This window comes from Papaver somniferum, unplaced genomic scaffold (assembly GCF_003573695.1).
Source record: "Papaver somniferum cultivar HN1 unplaced genomic scaffold, ASM357369v1 unplaced-scaffold_99, whole genome shotgun sequence".
In the NCBI taxonomy this organism is placed as follows: domain Eukaryota; kingdom Viridiplantae; phylum Streptophyta; class Magnoliopsida; order Ranunculales; family Papaveraceae; genus Papaver; species Papaver somniferum.
Window position 1 is genome coordinate 8051886 of NW_020653081.1, and position 12573 is coordinate 8064458.

The 12573-nt window shown below is 36.3% G+C and overlaps 1 protein-coding gene across 3 annotated transcripts; it reads right to left on the bottom strand.

Moving 5' to 3' along the window:
- Nucleotides 1–2989: 2989 nt before the first annotated feature.
- LOC113346335 (phosphatidylinositol 4-phosphate 5-kinase 7-like) lies at nucleotides 2990–11219 on the bottom strand. Of its 3 annotated transcripts, XM_026589878.1 has the most exons (11): nucleotides 10968–11219; nucleotides 10105–10227; nucleotides 8841–9926; nucleotides 7987–8154; nucleotides 7069–7234; nucleotides 6515–6625; nucleotides 6241–6428; nucleotides 5289–5443; nucleotides 4351–4516; nucleotides 3358–3677; nucleotides 2990–3020 (listed from the first exon to the last, which is right to left on the bottom strand). In XM_026589878.1, exons 2-10 carry the CDS (start codon nucleotides 10149–10151, stop codon nucleotides 3398–3400), a joined length of 2367 nt encoding a protein of 788 aa, XP_026445663.1. In that variant the 5' UTR covers nucleotides 10152–10227; nucleotides 10968–11219; the 3' UTR covers nucleotides 2990–3020; nucleotides 3358–3397. The 3 variants fall into 3 exon arrangements, with proteins under 3 accessions (XP_026445663.1, XP_026445662.1, XP_026445664.1); XM_026589877.1 differs by lacking the exon at nucleotides 2990–3020 and having other exon boundaries at nucleotides 3125–3677; XM_026589879.1 differs by lacking the exon at nucleotides 2990–3020 and having other exon boundaries at nucleotides 3125–3677; nucleotides 10105–10230.
- Between the last annotated feature and the right edge of the window lie 1354 nt (nucleotides 11220–12573).

The window sequence follows — 12573 nt, forward strand, 5'->3', positions numbered from 1 at the left end:
AAGGATTCAGTGAATGAATCTAATGATTTAGGAATAATTAATTGACGGCTCTATACTAGTGCGATCATCTAGGAGCATTAATTATTCAGGAGGAATCGAGTGATATGAGCTTGTTGAAGCGTCATATTCCTTCTATATAGTCAGGGAAAACATTGTTACATCCTGAAGACGTTATTGCTCTATACTAGCAGGTGAGCTGTCTAGGAGCCGTCTAATCTTGCGATTCTATATGGAAGTAATTACTGAAATTGCTCAGTATTCATTAGATATGTCGTTGCCTCAGCTGAGAGGCTACATATCTGCATATACTCTGAGAGACAGTATTCTCAGTCAGATATTTGATGAGAGACATGAGCCTCAATACTCATCTGATTGCTGGATCAGAAGTACGTATAATTATGGGTTTACGATGTTAGCCCTTGTCGAAAATCCACCATCTATAATAGTCTTCAAATCAGGGTTTGCAATCAATGTTACATTGGTAACAAAGCATTCAATATTCACCGTTATATGAAAACCTGATTAGACTCAAGCTAATATATTTCAACCGTTAGATCGAACTTAGCTTGTTACACACAAATGAAAAGTGACTTCATTTAGATATGGGTAACCGTACCTAAACGTATACGCCTTTGTTGGCTCACAATATTAACTGAAGTTAGCCACATGAACACTTTCATATCAACCATATTCATCTTAACCATAACTAGTTCAAATGACTCAAATGAAACTAGTTTTAGAGTTGTTCAATTGTTTAGAGCCTGTTTGGTACAGTTTCCAAAAATAGTTTTCCACTGTTTTAAAAACATACTCTTTTTTCCTTGTTTTCATTTTCTAAAAATTGTTTGGTAAACTGTTTTTTAAAACAAGGAAAATCAACTAAATCGTATCAAATGTAAAGATTCGTCTAAGAGATAGTGATATTATCCATGACTCACTTGCAGTCATTCCCCCGATCTCTTACTTTGTTTTGAATAGAAAAAAAGAACCAAGAAAAAAAAAAAGAGAAAACACAAAAAACAATAATTTGTTGTTTTCACTTTTTTGTTTTCAGAAACAGAAAACAGATAGAAAACATTTTCTGAAAATGTCCCTACCAAACGCGTTTTCTCCTGTTTTTTGTTTTCTCTGTTTTTAAAAACAGAAAACTATTTTTGAAAACTATACCAAACAGGCTCTTATATTCTCATAGAAATATATACGACACAATTGAAGAAAAATCAATTTTGATTCACTCGAATCAATTGATGAACATTATAGTCATGGTTTGCAAAAGATTACATTCCTAATTATATTAATGTATTAGTTCATGAACAAACCGATTTTAGAACATAACCTACTCAAGTATGCAAACGGGTACGCGTACCAAAGTGGTCGGACTAAGTTTGGGTTCACCAGTACCCGAACTGTTACGCATACCACCAAAATCGGTAAAGTCCCGGAACTTGAACCTCACGCCAGTACGCGTACCGGTATGCGTACTTAGTTCCCGGACCTTTACTAAAACAATCGGTACGCATACGGGTATGCATACCATGGTTCCGGACTTAGATTACACATATGCAAGTACGCATACTGTGCTTATATCCAATTGTTCTAAACTCTCATTTCAACCATTGAAACATTCTTAGAAGACGACAATAGCTTTCTCACACGAACTATTAGCTTCTAAGCAATTTTCAAGTGATCGAATGATCAATACGAAACATTCCGAGTCTTCATCAAATGACTGTCTCACACAAGTCATGTAAGATGTTACCATGCAATTTTCACATGATCATCTTTTGACTTTCGTCAAGAATATAAGATAAACTTGTTTAAAGCGAAGGCTTACCAACACATATTTCGAGAAATATGTAAGTGATTTAAATTCAGCTCGAAATATCAAATGTGTATAATCGAAGTTTATATAGCTATACGACTTTTGTCTCAAATAGAAGATAGATTAGATAGACTTTTGAGTAATAGATGAGTTCAAGTATCCACATACCTTTTGTTGATGAAGTTTTCACAAGCTCCCCTTAGTAGTTCTTCGTCTTCAATCGATGAACCCTTGAAGTCTAATGCTCAACTACACTTACTATCATAATCCGAGACTTAGCTATAAGTAGATTAGAAATCAAGACTTATAGTTTTGGCAACTAAACTTGACAAACAAACTTGAGATAGCAACGCTTGCGAGTTCGACCTAGCAGTGCTCTACCAATCTCTCCCTTTGTCAATTTTAGTGACAAAACTATCAATACATATGGATTACAAAATAAATAAACTTTGTAGCTTCTCATCCAAATGCTTGATCTCCTTGGTTCTTCAACATTACTCGAAATCTTCGTCACTTCCAAGTACTTCAGTGATTCTGAACGTGTTCAACTCAGCATCATTGTTGTTGAAAATCCGTAGCTATAACAATGAGAAAACAATTGCTCTTGATAATTATTATACAGTGTCATAGTATTATTACACAGCATTAAAGTCCAATTGTATCACAACTTTGACAACAATACTATGGTGATATGTATCACTTCCCCTTAGTCAATACTTCATGACAAAGGTACGAAAACTAGTGGGATCCTAATGAAATTCTCCTAATGAAATTCTCAAGGAGATTAAAGAAAAGAGTGGCCAAAAGTAGCCGAGTCCTTCTTAAAGAATGAATTAAAGAAAAGAGTAGCTGAGTCCACCATGGCTGCAGTGAAGTTATTGTAGATCTAAGCTTAAGTCCCTCTCAATCTCTATGTTCGTACCTGAGTCTGTTACATGGCAGGATGCATTCTGTTTGAATGCCAAATTTAGGTCCCCAAAGCAGGTAGGGTTACGAAGCTGGTTTTTAGTCGCGGTGCAGTGCAGATTTTAGGTCACAAACTCATATGACAAGTGTTCAGCCAGAGGTGCTTCAGCAAATTTTGGCCACAAGGCAAACATCGTTGAAACCAGACTTGCCATTTTGACAGACCGTAGTGTCATTCATTATCAGGAATTTTCTCTTTACTTTTTTTACCTTCGCCACTGCAAAATTTTATCTGACAAGAAGAATGGATAAGAACAACTTTCCTGGCTGTGTAATACAATGTAGGAGTTAAAGACTACTTTACCTCCAAAAAATAAGAAGACAAGAAATGATAACTAAATGAGCTGACAGCTGACTCTACTATCAAAAGCAGAAAACAGTAGTATTTATGTACTAAAGTCGAATCAACTGAAACGCCACAACAATAACTACTCAAAAGATGCAAAAAGGGATATGTACAGTATATAGTGCCTACAAAGAAGAACAGGTGTATCTTTACAACGGCATATTTGACAAAGAATAAGCTTGCTGTTATTTAACATTCATGAACGCAGATTAAACTGGTTTACCTCGAATACAAATGGAAGACCTTAAACTGAGGCATACCCTTCAAGTTTGATCCGGAAAAACTTTCTCCAGGAAACTGATAAAACGCTTAGAATATAAATGGGGTTCAACAGCGGATATTGTATTGGGGTCATAACAAAATGATTTGCAAGTATGCTCGATTTTCTTTTTCATATTGTATTCTTGCAATATGTCAATAATACCAAGATAGAGAACAACATCATAAACCTCGATGAGATCGACGGTTGATTCATCATCCTCTTCATGAGGAAGCTTGCAATTTGCTTGAGCTGGCATGTTCACTCCCAGTTGGACTCGCAACCTGTAAATTTCCAGTGCAAGAGTCACTTTATTAAATAGTTCGTTAAAGATCTTGTAAATATGACGTTTTCCTGAACACTGTTCCATGAAGAAGAGAAATTACACTAATCTCAATACTAATGCAGCCAAGTAAGAACAGAAATGGGCATAGTGTTTGTAGTGAATTAGGCTGTCGAGGGAATCACACGGTGAAAAGACTATACCTGATGGAAGAAGAGGATCTAAAGTTTGTTTTGCATGACTGTATTTATAGTTGGTCTATCTGTATTTATAGTTGGTCTATCAAAATGATTACGTAATCTCATTCCTCACTAGAGGCTTGTGGTTAAAAGAGGCTCGAATTTGACAAAATAGGAGTCATCCCTATCGACAACAAGGTCATCCTAAATAGAACAATTTTAACCCTATAGGAAGTGTGGTTAGATTTTATAACAATACTGTTCGTTGATTTTAAACAACCTATTGATAACGTTTAGTACTATGTGAGCGTTGGTGTTGAATGCTTTGAAGAACATCCACACCTAAACTCAGTGCTTACATCATCTTTTTGAAGGAGTCAGAACCATATTTATGTCACAATTTCATGTGCCACTTGATCACCAACCTTAATCTTTTACACAACAAGATGAAAAAGAGCTAGTACGGTGAGTATATATTTTAAAGAAATGAGTTACCTGCCAGTCCCAGGTAAAAGAAGATCAACTTCCTGGTTGCCTGCAGTGGATGCCCTCAATGTACTACCTCTAATATGAGGACCTGGTTCAGTACTGACAGAGCTTGGCTCATGGGTAACCAAGAGCAGGCCCTTAGGAGGAACTGAGAGTTCTTGGGAAGACATACCTAATCACGGCAGAGCACAAGTGAAATTAATAATAGCAATGTTTTACATCCTGGAGTTTTTTCACAGAAGATCTAACGAAATTGAATGTAGAAACAAAAAGAGAAATTACTATGAACCATTTGTTTACATTAGACCCTAGCACTGGAGGGAACAACAAAGGTATCTTTCTTTTGTTATTCATATAAACCCGTCACCGTGCCATCATATATTGTAGAAAATAATACATTAAGTTTATTAAGACTGTGCCCACATAAAAATACCTTCCTTGAATCTAATATTTGGAGAATTTGCAAATCTGAAATCCGAAGGGTTCCCTGAAACATGATATATATTACATCTCCCTTATTGTTTTCTACTTCACATCAGCTTCTTATCTCAGAACTACATGGAGGGTCAAATCAAATAACAGGTCACATTTATTATCATTTTACCTATGTGACCCCTGAAAGGACAAAATTTCCAATCTCAGCGGTTCCAAAGAGAAAAGTTCAAAATATCTAGTATGATAACTATATCTAAATGATGTTAGCAAATTATCGGATATAAGGTACTGACAGGGGATCTAGTTACCAATCAAAACAGAACTCTATGAGTATGTTAACTTCGCGTCACAGATAAGAGTTTCATAAGATAATCTTTCTTCAATAAAACACAAGTAAAACATTGACAACTTCATTGTTTATACAATGTGTTTCATAATAAGGACTGGAACACATATGAGATGGGAATTAGTTTTCCCAAGAAAGATTTTGATATTGGAAAGATGCATACCGTGAGATTTTGAAGAACCAGAGTAGCTGAGCTCGGTTAAGGCAGAGCCTGAGAAGACCTTCAAGTGCTGAGGAGCTCTAAAATGTACACCTAGCAGGAGGCTATAATCGATTATGCCTTGTGACTCCAGAAACGTAGAATCTAATGATATTTGTCTGCATATAATATCAGCAAGCGTAATCAGCAGATGAATTAATACAGAGGAGCTTCTTGATACATGAATGGCAGAAGACATAAGCTTAATTGCTGCGTAAAACTCCATGATTTGAATAATAATGACTGATGGTTACATAAACAAGCTGGCAGAAAGAATCGACTCTGTTAACCTAAATATTTCTTTACTCGCAAATGTACATAGAACCCCATCTCTGAGTGTATATATTCCCACAACTGATACACAACCCTACCAGTTCTAGTACCCTCTAACACTTCTACAGGGACAAGATCCTTACCAAAATTTTCTAAACAAAACTTTATAAACCCTTTTCAAGCTCTAGATGCGGTTTTTGAAGAAACCCCATGAACGGATCTCAAGTTTTTCTAGTTCACATGTCACAGAAGCTTTCAGTAAACCTATTGGATACCAGCTGACAATTTCTTGTATCAACTTTTCAAATTAAATCCTTTTAAGATGCAAGCAGGAAGAAGTGGATGGACTTTTAGTTGATTGTAAAGATGACTTCTGAATTAAGATTATGGTATGGTATTCAACTACACACCCTAACAATTACGAATCAGCACTTAGCAGAAGCCTGATAACAACTAATTACAAGAGGAATACATGCAGAGTTTATATTCGATCTATCATACTGGAATTACAGGATTCCAATATGACTAAAGAGGTATAACTATATGAAAAGCAGATCGATCAAACAAGTGAAATCAGCATTCAGCACAGTGATTTGTTTTTCCAGTAAAGTAATAATCAAGTATTCCCAAACAAATAACTTACTTAAAAAGGGATTCACGCCATGATTTGTCCATCTGAAACACATAAGACAGATCAAGATCTTTCAACGTAGTATTCTCATCAATTTCCTGTTTATCTGTGCATCTTCCTTGAGATGAACCTTTCAAATCAAAACGACGGTGAATTCGTAATTCCGTGCGGAACATGTTTCCCATTACTACAAACCGCACCTTCAAAAGGAAATTATAAACTGAGCCAATTTTACTTTCAAATAAGATCTACACAATTACGAACGAATTAAGCATTACTGAAATACCTTCCGTCCACCTTTAAGCATTATCCGATGAAGCCCAAAAAACTTTGTTATGAGGGTGTTCTCATAGCTTTGTACATGATTGTAATAGTTTGGAAGCATTTTAAGAAGAACCTACAAAAGCGGAATTTATATTATCAACCAATAAGATAGCTGACGGGCTTCATTTAGTTTCAAGACCTTTATTATGATTTTTTTGAACAGTAACCGGCAACTGAACACAATATTGCAATATTAGATAACAAAAAGTGACTTTTCCATTGACTGTTTTTTCTCTGCTTCAACAAAGAATCACTGAGCTTACTAGAGCTACATTAACAGAAACCCAAACCTACTGATAATCTTCGTATACATGCAACTTATCTAAACTACACAAGGACAATTCTTATTTCAAGTGACACATGCACACTTTGAAGTGAGGGACTATGTACGTTATACTAGCCGGACTGAAGAGTTTTAGAAATCCACAGGCGTTAAGAAATATTTTCAAGGTGATGCAGTTTAGCAAAGTAGATAAGCCTACAACCAAAATCTGAGTTGATGCACAAAGTACATACCATCAACTCTTGTCTTCTTAAGGTCTTAATAACAAATCTTTCGTCCTGGGAAAGATAAAAGATGCTGCCACTTTTTCCAGGAGAAGAAAGCTCCCTCAGGCCATCGCTGCCACAGATGGACATCATGTAATCAGCAGCATCAATCTTGAACATCTCCCTCAAGTTCCTGAAAATACAGATGTTATCCAAGTTGCATTGAAGCATTTGAACGAACAAAATGAAACCACAGATGTAACTCGTTGCATAATTGCTAAAATACTTCAAGCATGTAAATGGAAAACATCCTGCAGATAGCAGGATAAGAACTTGAGTTTTACTTGATGACAGTGAGCAGTGATTACAATCTAACTGGATAAATCCTTTACCTCCAGTACATACCTGATGAATTCTATTTGCAATTCATTGTACACGGAAACGTAACCCAATCTGACTCATTGTAATTGTCTGATATTAAGGCTTTCCACATTGATCATAAAAAAGAAAAGAAATGATGGCTTTCCACTTTCATTATTTCATATACTTGTGGAGAACCCTTAGTAGTTGACTAATCATCTCAAGTACATGGGCTAAAAAGGCAGGGCTTTTCTACACGTGCAAAATCTAAGTTGCCCAAACTGATATACGGGTAGTAAAAAAAAAACTTTTAACGTATTTGGAAAAGTTTGTAATGTGTGCTTGTTTGTGAAAAATTAGCACACAGTGCAAAACACAGACTATATCTGACTTGCTTTGCTAAAAATCAAACAAAAGAGCTTGTTTCAACTTTCGGAAAATACAGAAGAAAGAATAAACAATTACACAAATACTAACCAGCTGCTTCTAAACTGGGAAAAGCCTGCTCGTAAGCGCAAATAGATAAAAGAAGCTGATGCATAGACTGTACGCTAATTGAACTTAATGTGCAAGATAGAGATATACCTAAATACCATTGGGCAAAAGTCCTTCCACCAGAAACCAATTGAATAATGCGGAGGAGTAAATTGTGAACCATTTCTAGGGAAGTACATTTGTATTCTAGCTCGAGGTCCAAAATCAGATGAGCGAACTTCACGCATAGGCACTGGCGTGATCTTTCCAACAGTGTACCTGTAATTTAAAATGATTTAACTAATCTAAGCAACAAATTTAATGACTATAACGATAAAGTGAAGATCAAAATGTACCACAACAAAAAATTGCTGGATGGTTATCATATATGCGGCAATAATGCAGTTAGACTTTCTTAGATCAACCAAGTTAGGTCTACACATGCACGTATAAAACATACATGTAGTAGCTTCTCTTATTTATTATTAATTTATCCAACTTCTATCCCTTCGCAAACTCTTCGAGTTTGTTTGGAGTTTATGCTCCTCAGTTAGGATGGTATTTTAATTCCTCATCCTCTCTTCATTACATATACAGGTTTTTATCATTCCAAGAAATTAAAATCTAATACACAGGTATTGCACATTCCAACAGGAGAAGAGGAAAAATCAAGCCAACTGTTTCAGTTGAACAATAATTGATGACGATAGACAATGGAAAACTTAACCTACATGGCCAATACTCTACATATAGATTTTAACTTACCTCAATCAGTTCCCATGTCAATTAGGCAATCCAGGTCATGATCGGAGAACTGGCCAAGGTTTAGGATTTAAAGATGAAGGATAAATAAATTGTTTTTACTACCCCGACAACTTGTGAATAAACAACATTATAGGATTATTTTAACAGGAGGTTCATGTAGATGAACATCAGAACTGAAAATATAAAAGCAGCATGGTTACCTGATACCAAGTTGGAGATTAAGCATCAAATAGTAGCTCCTGTGACCTTTAAAAATAATTTCCCCTGGCCTTTTTTTTGTTTCTTTATCTTGCAATTTATTTTTCATTTTACTTCTATTATCCATTCCTTCTGCATAATTCTGAACACTCTCCTTAATCAAGACTCCTTGCATGTATTCCCTTACATATACTAAATTATCCTCCTCCACTGTATCATGACCTTCCCTAAATGGTAAAGATAAGGCACGAGCTCTTTCCCTCAGTGGAACATCTTTCACAGAATCGCCGGGACACCAATCACTGTGCAGCGATACAGACCTATTTGATATCCGAACTGATTTTTTCCTACGAACACCAGCAAGGAATTTTTCAGAGAGACTACGTGTTATTCGCCGTTTCCAAACCTTAAACTCCTTCGCACCGACTGATGAAGTATGAGAGAGAACACTTCGATTATCACCATCCCGTCCAAGATCCCTGTACAACTTGGGTAAAGATAAAACTTTGCTTCCAGTAGGATAAAATGTACCTTGGCCGTCCTTTAGTCCCCTACTCCATGTTCCCACATAATATCCTTCATTGGCAAAACTGTACAACCCCGAACCGTGTCTCAATCCATCCAACCAAAAGCCATGGAATTCATCACCATTTGCCCACATCATAACCCCTCTACCACACATATTTCCGGCTTTCCAGTTTCCAACATATGTATTCCCAGTATTCCATACATACCGACCATTACCTTCCTGTAATCCCTCTTTCCAGGAGCCTTCATAAAAATCTGAGTTGGAGTAATCCTTTATACCAGTCCCATGCTGTACATTCATTCTCCAGGCCCCTGTATATACAGACCCATCAACACCGGTAAGGGTACCAAAACCATGAAGGTAACCACCAGAAAAACCGCCTTCATAAGTCGCTCCTGATCTCCATCTCATGCAACCTTTTCCTGTCATTTTGCCTTCCTCCCACTGACCTTCATAGATCTTTCCATCCGACCAGGTATATTTTCCCTCTCCATGTGGAAGAAATCCCTTAAATTTACCAACATAGATGTCTCCATTTGCAAAGACCTGTTCATTTGAACTGAAACATGCAAATAAAAAACTTGAAATTAAGGTGTTGAACCAAACAAGGAGACGCATATAATAGAAATCGCAATGGGAGATGAAGGTTTTAGCAAATACCCCAGAATTGTCTGATAAACAGACTTGCAAAGCATAAAAGAGAATGAGAATCTATGAAATTGAAGGACAAAACTCACATGTCTATTATATCCTCCGGACACATTGGTGGTGCCTGGTCTTCCATGGTTAGGAAACTTTAGTAAACCTCATCCAGACAAATGATGCTTTATATGAAAGACATCATAATCTTTATATGCCACCTACTAACCAAACAAACAGAAAACTTAATGTCCAACTTAGGCATATATTTGACTACTCAATTATGTGTTTCATGTTATCAGTACTGCTAGAAATCTAAAACTAAAACTAACTACACTCATCAAGTGTATCGTAAATTTTTATTTTCGAAAGCTTGTAGCAATGTCATTAGTGATTGAGATTCAATCAAGTGTCTAAACCAATATCAATTAAAAAAATAAACATAACTACAACCCTGACAAGATAATGGCTTCGCATGCACCTGCAAATTCAAGCTCAATCACTAATCAGACATATCAAAATCAAGGTCAACAAAACAGCAAAATATTTATTTAATCACCTCCATGTTTGAATATATCGGTCAAATACTACAAACAATCAACAGTAAACAGGTAGGGATAACTCAGGTACCTCAAACTAAGATGTTGTTGACTGAATAAAATTCATGTAAAGCAAACAAAAAAATCAAACTGATTCCAGTTAAACAAACACAGTTCTATATTGTTCCTACAGATCATTCTTCCAATTCTCTGAGTCAATGAATACAATTTTTACACATTCAAACCTAATCTCACCACAAATTGATCATCATATGTTACTAGATTACGATTAATGCATTCAAATTCTATCTACAAATCCAAAATCAGATGAATATAGAATTAATAAAAAAAAATAGACAGAAATTAATCAATGAATGAGTCAGTAATAGTGATAATCAGTAAAACAAAAATTTCAAACCCACTTTGAATTCCACAGTTCTTTCGAATCGAGCTTCTATCTGGAAGATAAAAATCCCAAGTAATGGATCAAACAGTTGAAATATTTTTTTCTTTCTAATATCTCTAATGGAAACCCTAGGAGGTTTTTTTTTTCTTAATGGTGATCCTAGTTTTTATTTTTATTTTAGATTGGGGAATTTGACAGTTGATAAAAACGGCTCGTGAGATTTAACTCTTGGTTACTCCCAGCTGTTGCTGTTGGTGTTGTTTACAGTATGTATGTAGTTCGTGATGACAAGATATTTTTTTGTTACAAGTGATTATTTTTTAATTTATTTCAGATAGATCCTAATAAAGTATTTTGTTTACAAGAATCTCCTTCAAAAGCTTGACATGACAGCTCTTTGTATTTAGTACAAGTACCTACCTTTTTTATGCAGCCTCTCACGTTCCCAAAAGTAGGTCCTAGTCAATACCCAATTTCAAATACTACAAATGGCCAAGGAGTAAAATAATTCATGCACCGAAAATTCTCCTACTTGCCATTTGGTGGGAAAACACGGTGGGTCCTTTGAGTTGTGGACTTCTGGTCTGTGGGTTTGGCATCCCAGCACATAGCCACTAACCTCTCTATTGCTATCACGAGTTGCTATTTACAGCTTTATAGTCTATGCCTGTTCCGGAGAATTAGTTTTCAGAAGTCTGGAGCAAAAAAAATTCCTTTTTTTTTCTATTTTTTTGAAACAAAAGTTCATATGTATTAAAGAGGAACTTCCATGGGGTACATACGCCCCATGGAATCATTTTCGACAATTACATTTAGAAACGCAGGGCAAGAATTGTCACGGATGAAAGTATTACAATTTCCTAGTAGTTGTAGTTGTCTGTCTATTGCATAATTTGCAATCCATCCGCACCTTGGTTTGCTTCTCGATATGCATGTGTGATCTTGCATTCTTCTAGTGAGTATATGTGATGTTAGATTTTCTAAATCATGTTGCAAATGATCCATGGTATATGGGTATCAAGTTTTTCGACCAGTTTTAGCAGTGTGGTCGAGTCCGTTTCAAATCAAACTTTTTTCCATCCCTGAGTTGTGGCCATTTTGCTTGCTAGTAGTAGTGCCCATGTTTCAGCCAGCAGCGTCGTAGCCGTACCAATCGGGGTCGCCATTGCCATTACTACTTCACATCTTTCATTTCTGCAGATCCAACCTGACCCTTCCAAGTTTTTTGCCATGCCACATACGTCTCTGCTTGCTCCGTCAGTGTTTATCTTTATCCAATGTATAGGAGGTGGATATCATTTAACCCGTATTAGTTTCCTTAACGGCTGCAGTGTAGGACGCTGGTGTCCTTGTTGTACGGTGCTCTCCGTGGACTGCTTGGGTGTCAATTGTTTACGGGCCCTCATATGCGATGCCACTTTACACAGATTTTTCCAAGCCGCACTTGCAGAATCTGGTGGTTTACCTTGTATTGAATGATGTCTTGCTGGCCCAAATATATATCAATGTACATTATGTTGCAGATTGTTGTTGGTTGCTCTTTAATTCCCAAACTCGCTTCCCTAACAGAGCCAGATTGTGAGTCTTGCTGTCTCTGATTCCTAACCCACCTTGTCCTTTCG

Bases quoted from the DNA above. Each gene is read 5' to 3' on its own strand.
- LOC113346335 (XM_026589878.1), bottom strand. From the start codon at position 10,151: ATGGAAGACCAGGCACCACCAATGTGTCCGGAGGATATAATAGACAT. The intron at 6,626-7,068 runs GTATGTACTTTG...CCGCTTTTGTAG, and splicing joins TAAGAAGACAAGAGTTGATG to GTTCTTCTTAAAATGCTTCC. The intron at 5,444-6,240 runs GTAAGTTATTTG...TATTATATGCAG, and splicing joins TGGCGTGAATCCCTTTTTAA to ACAAATATCATTAGATTCTA.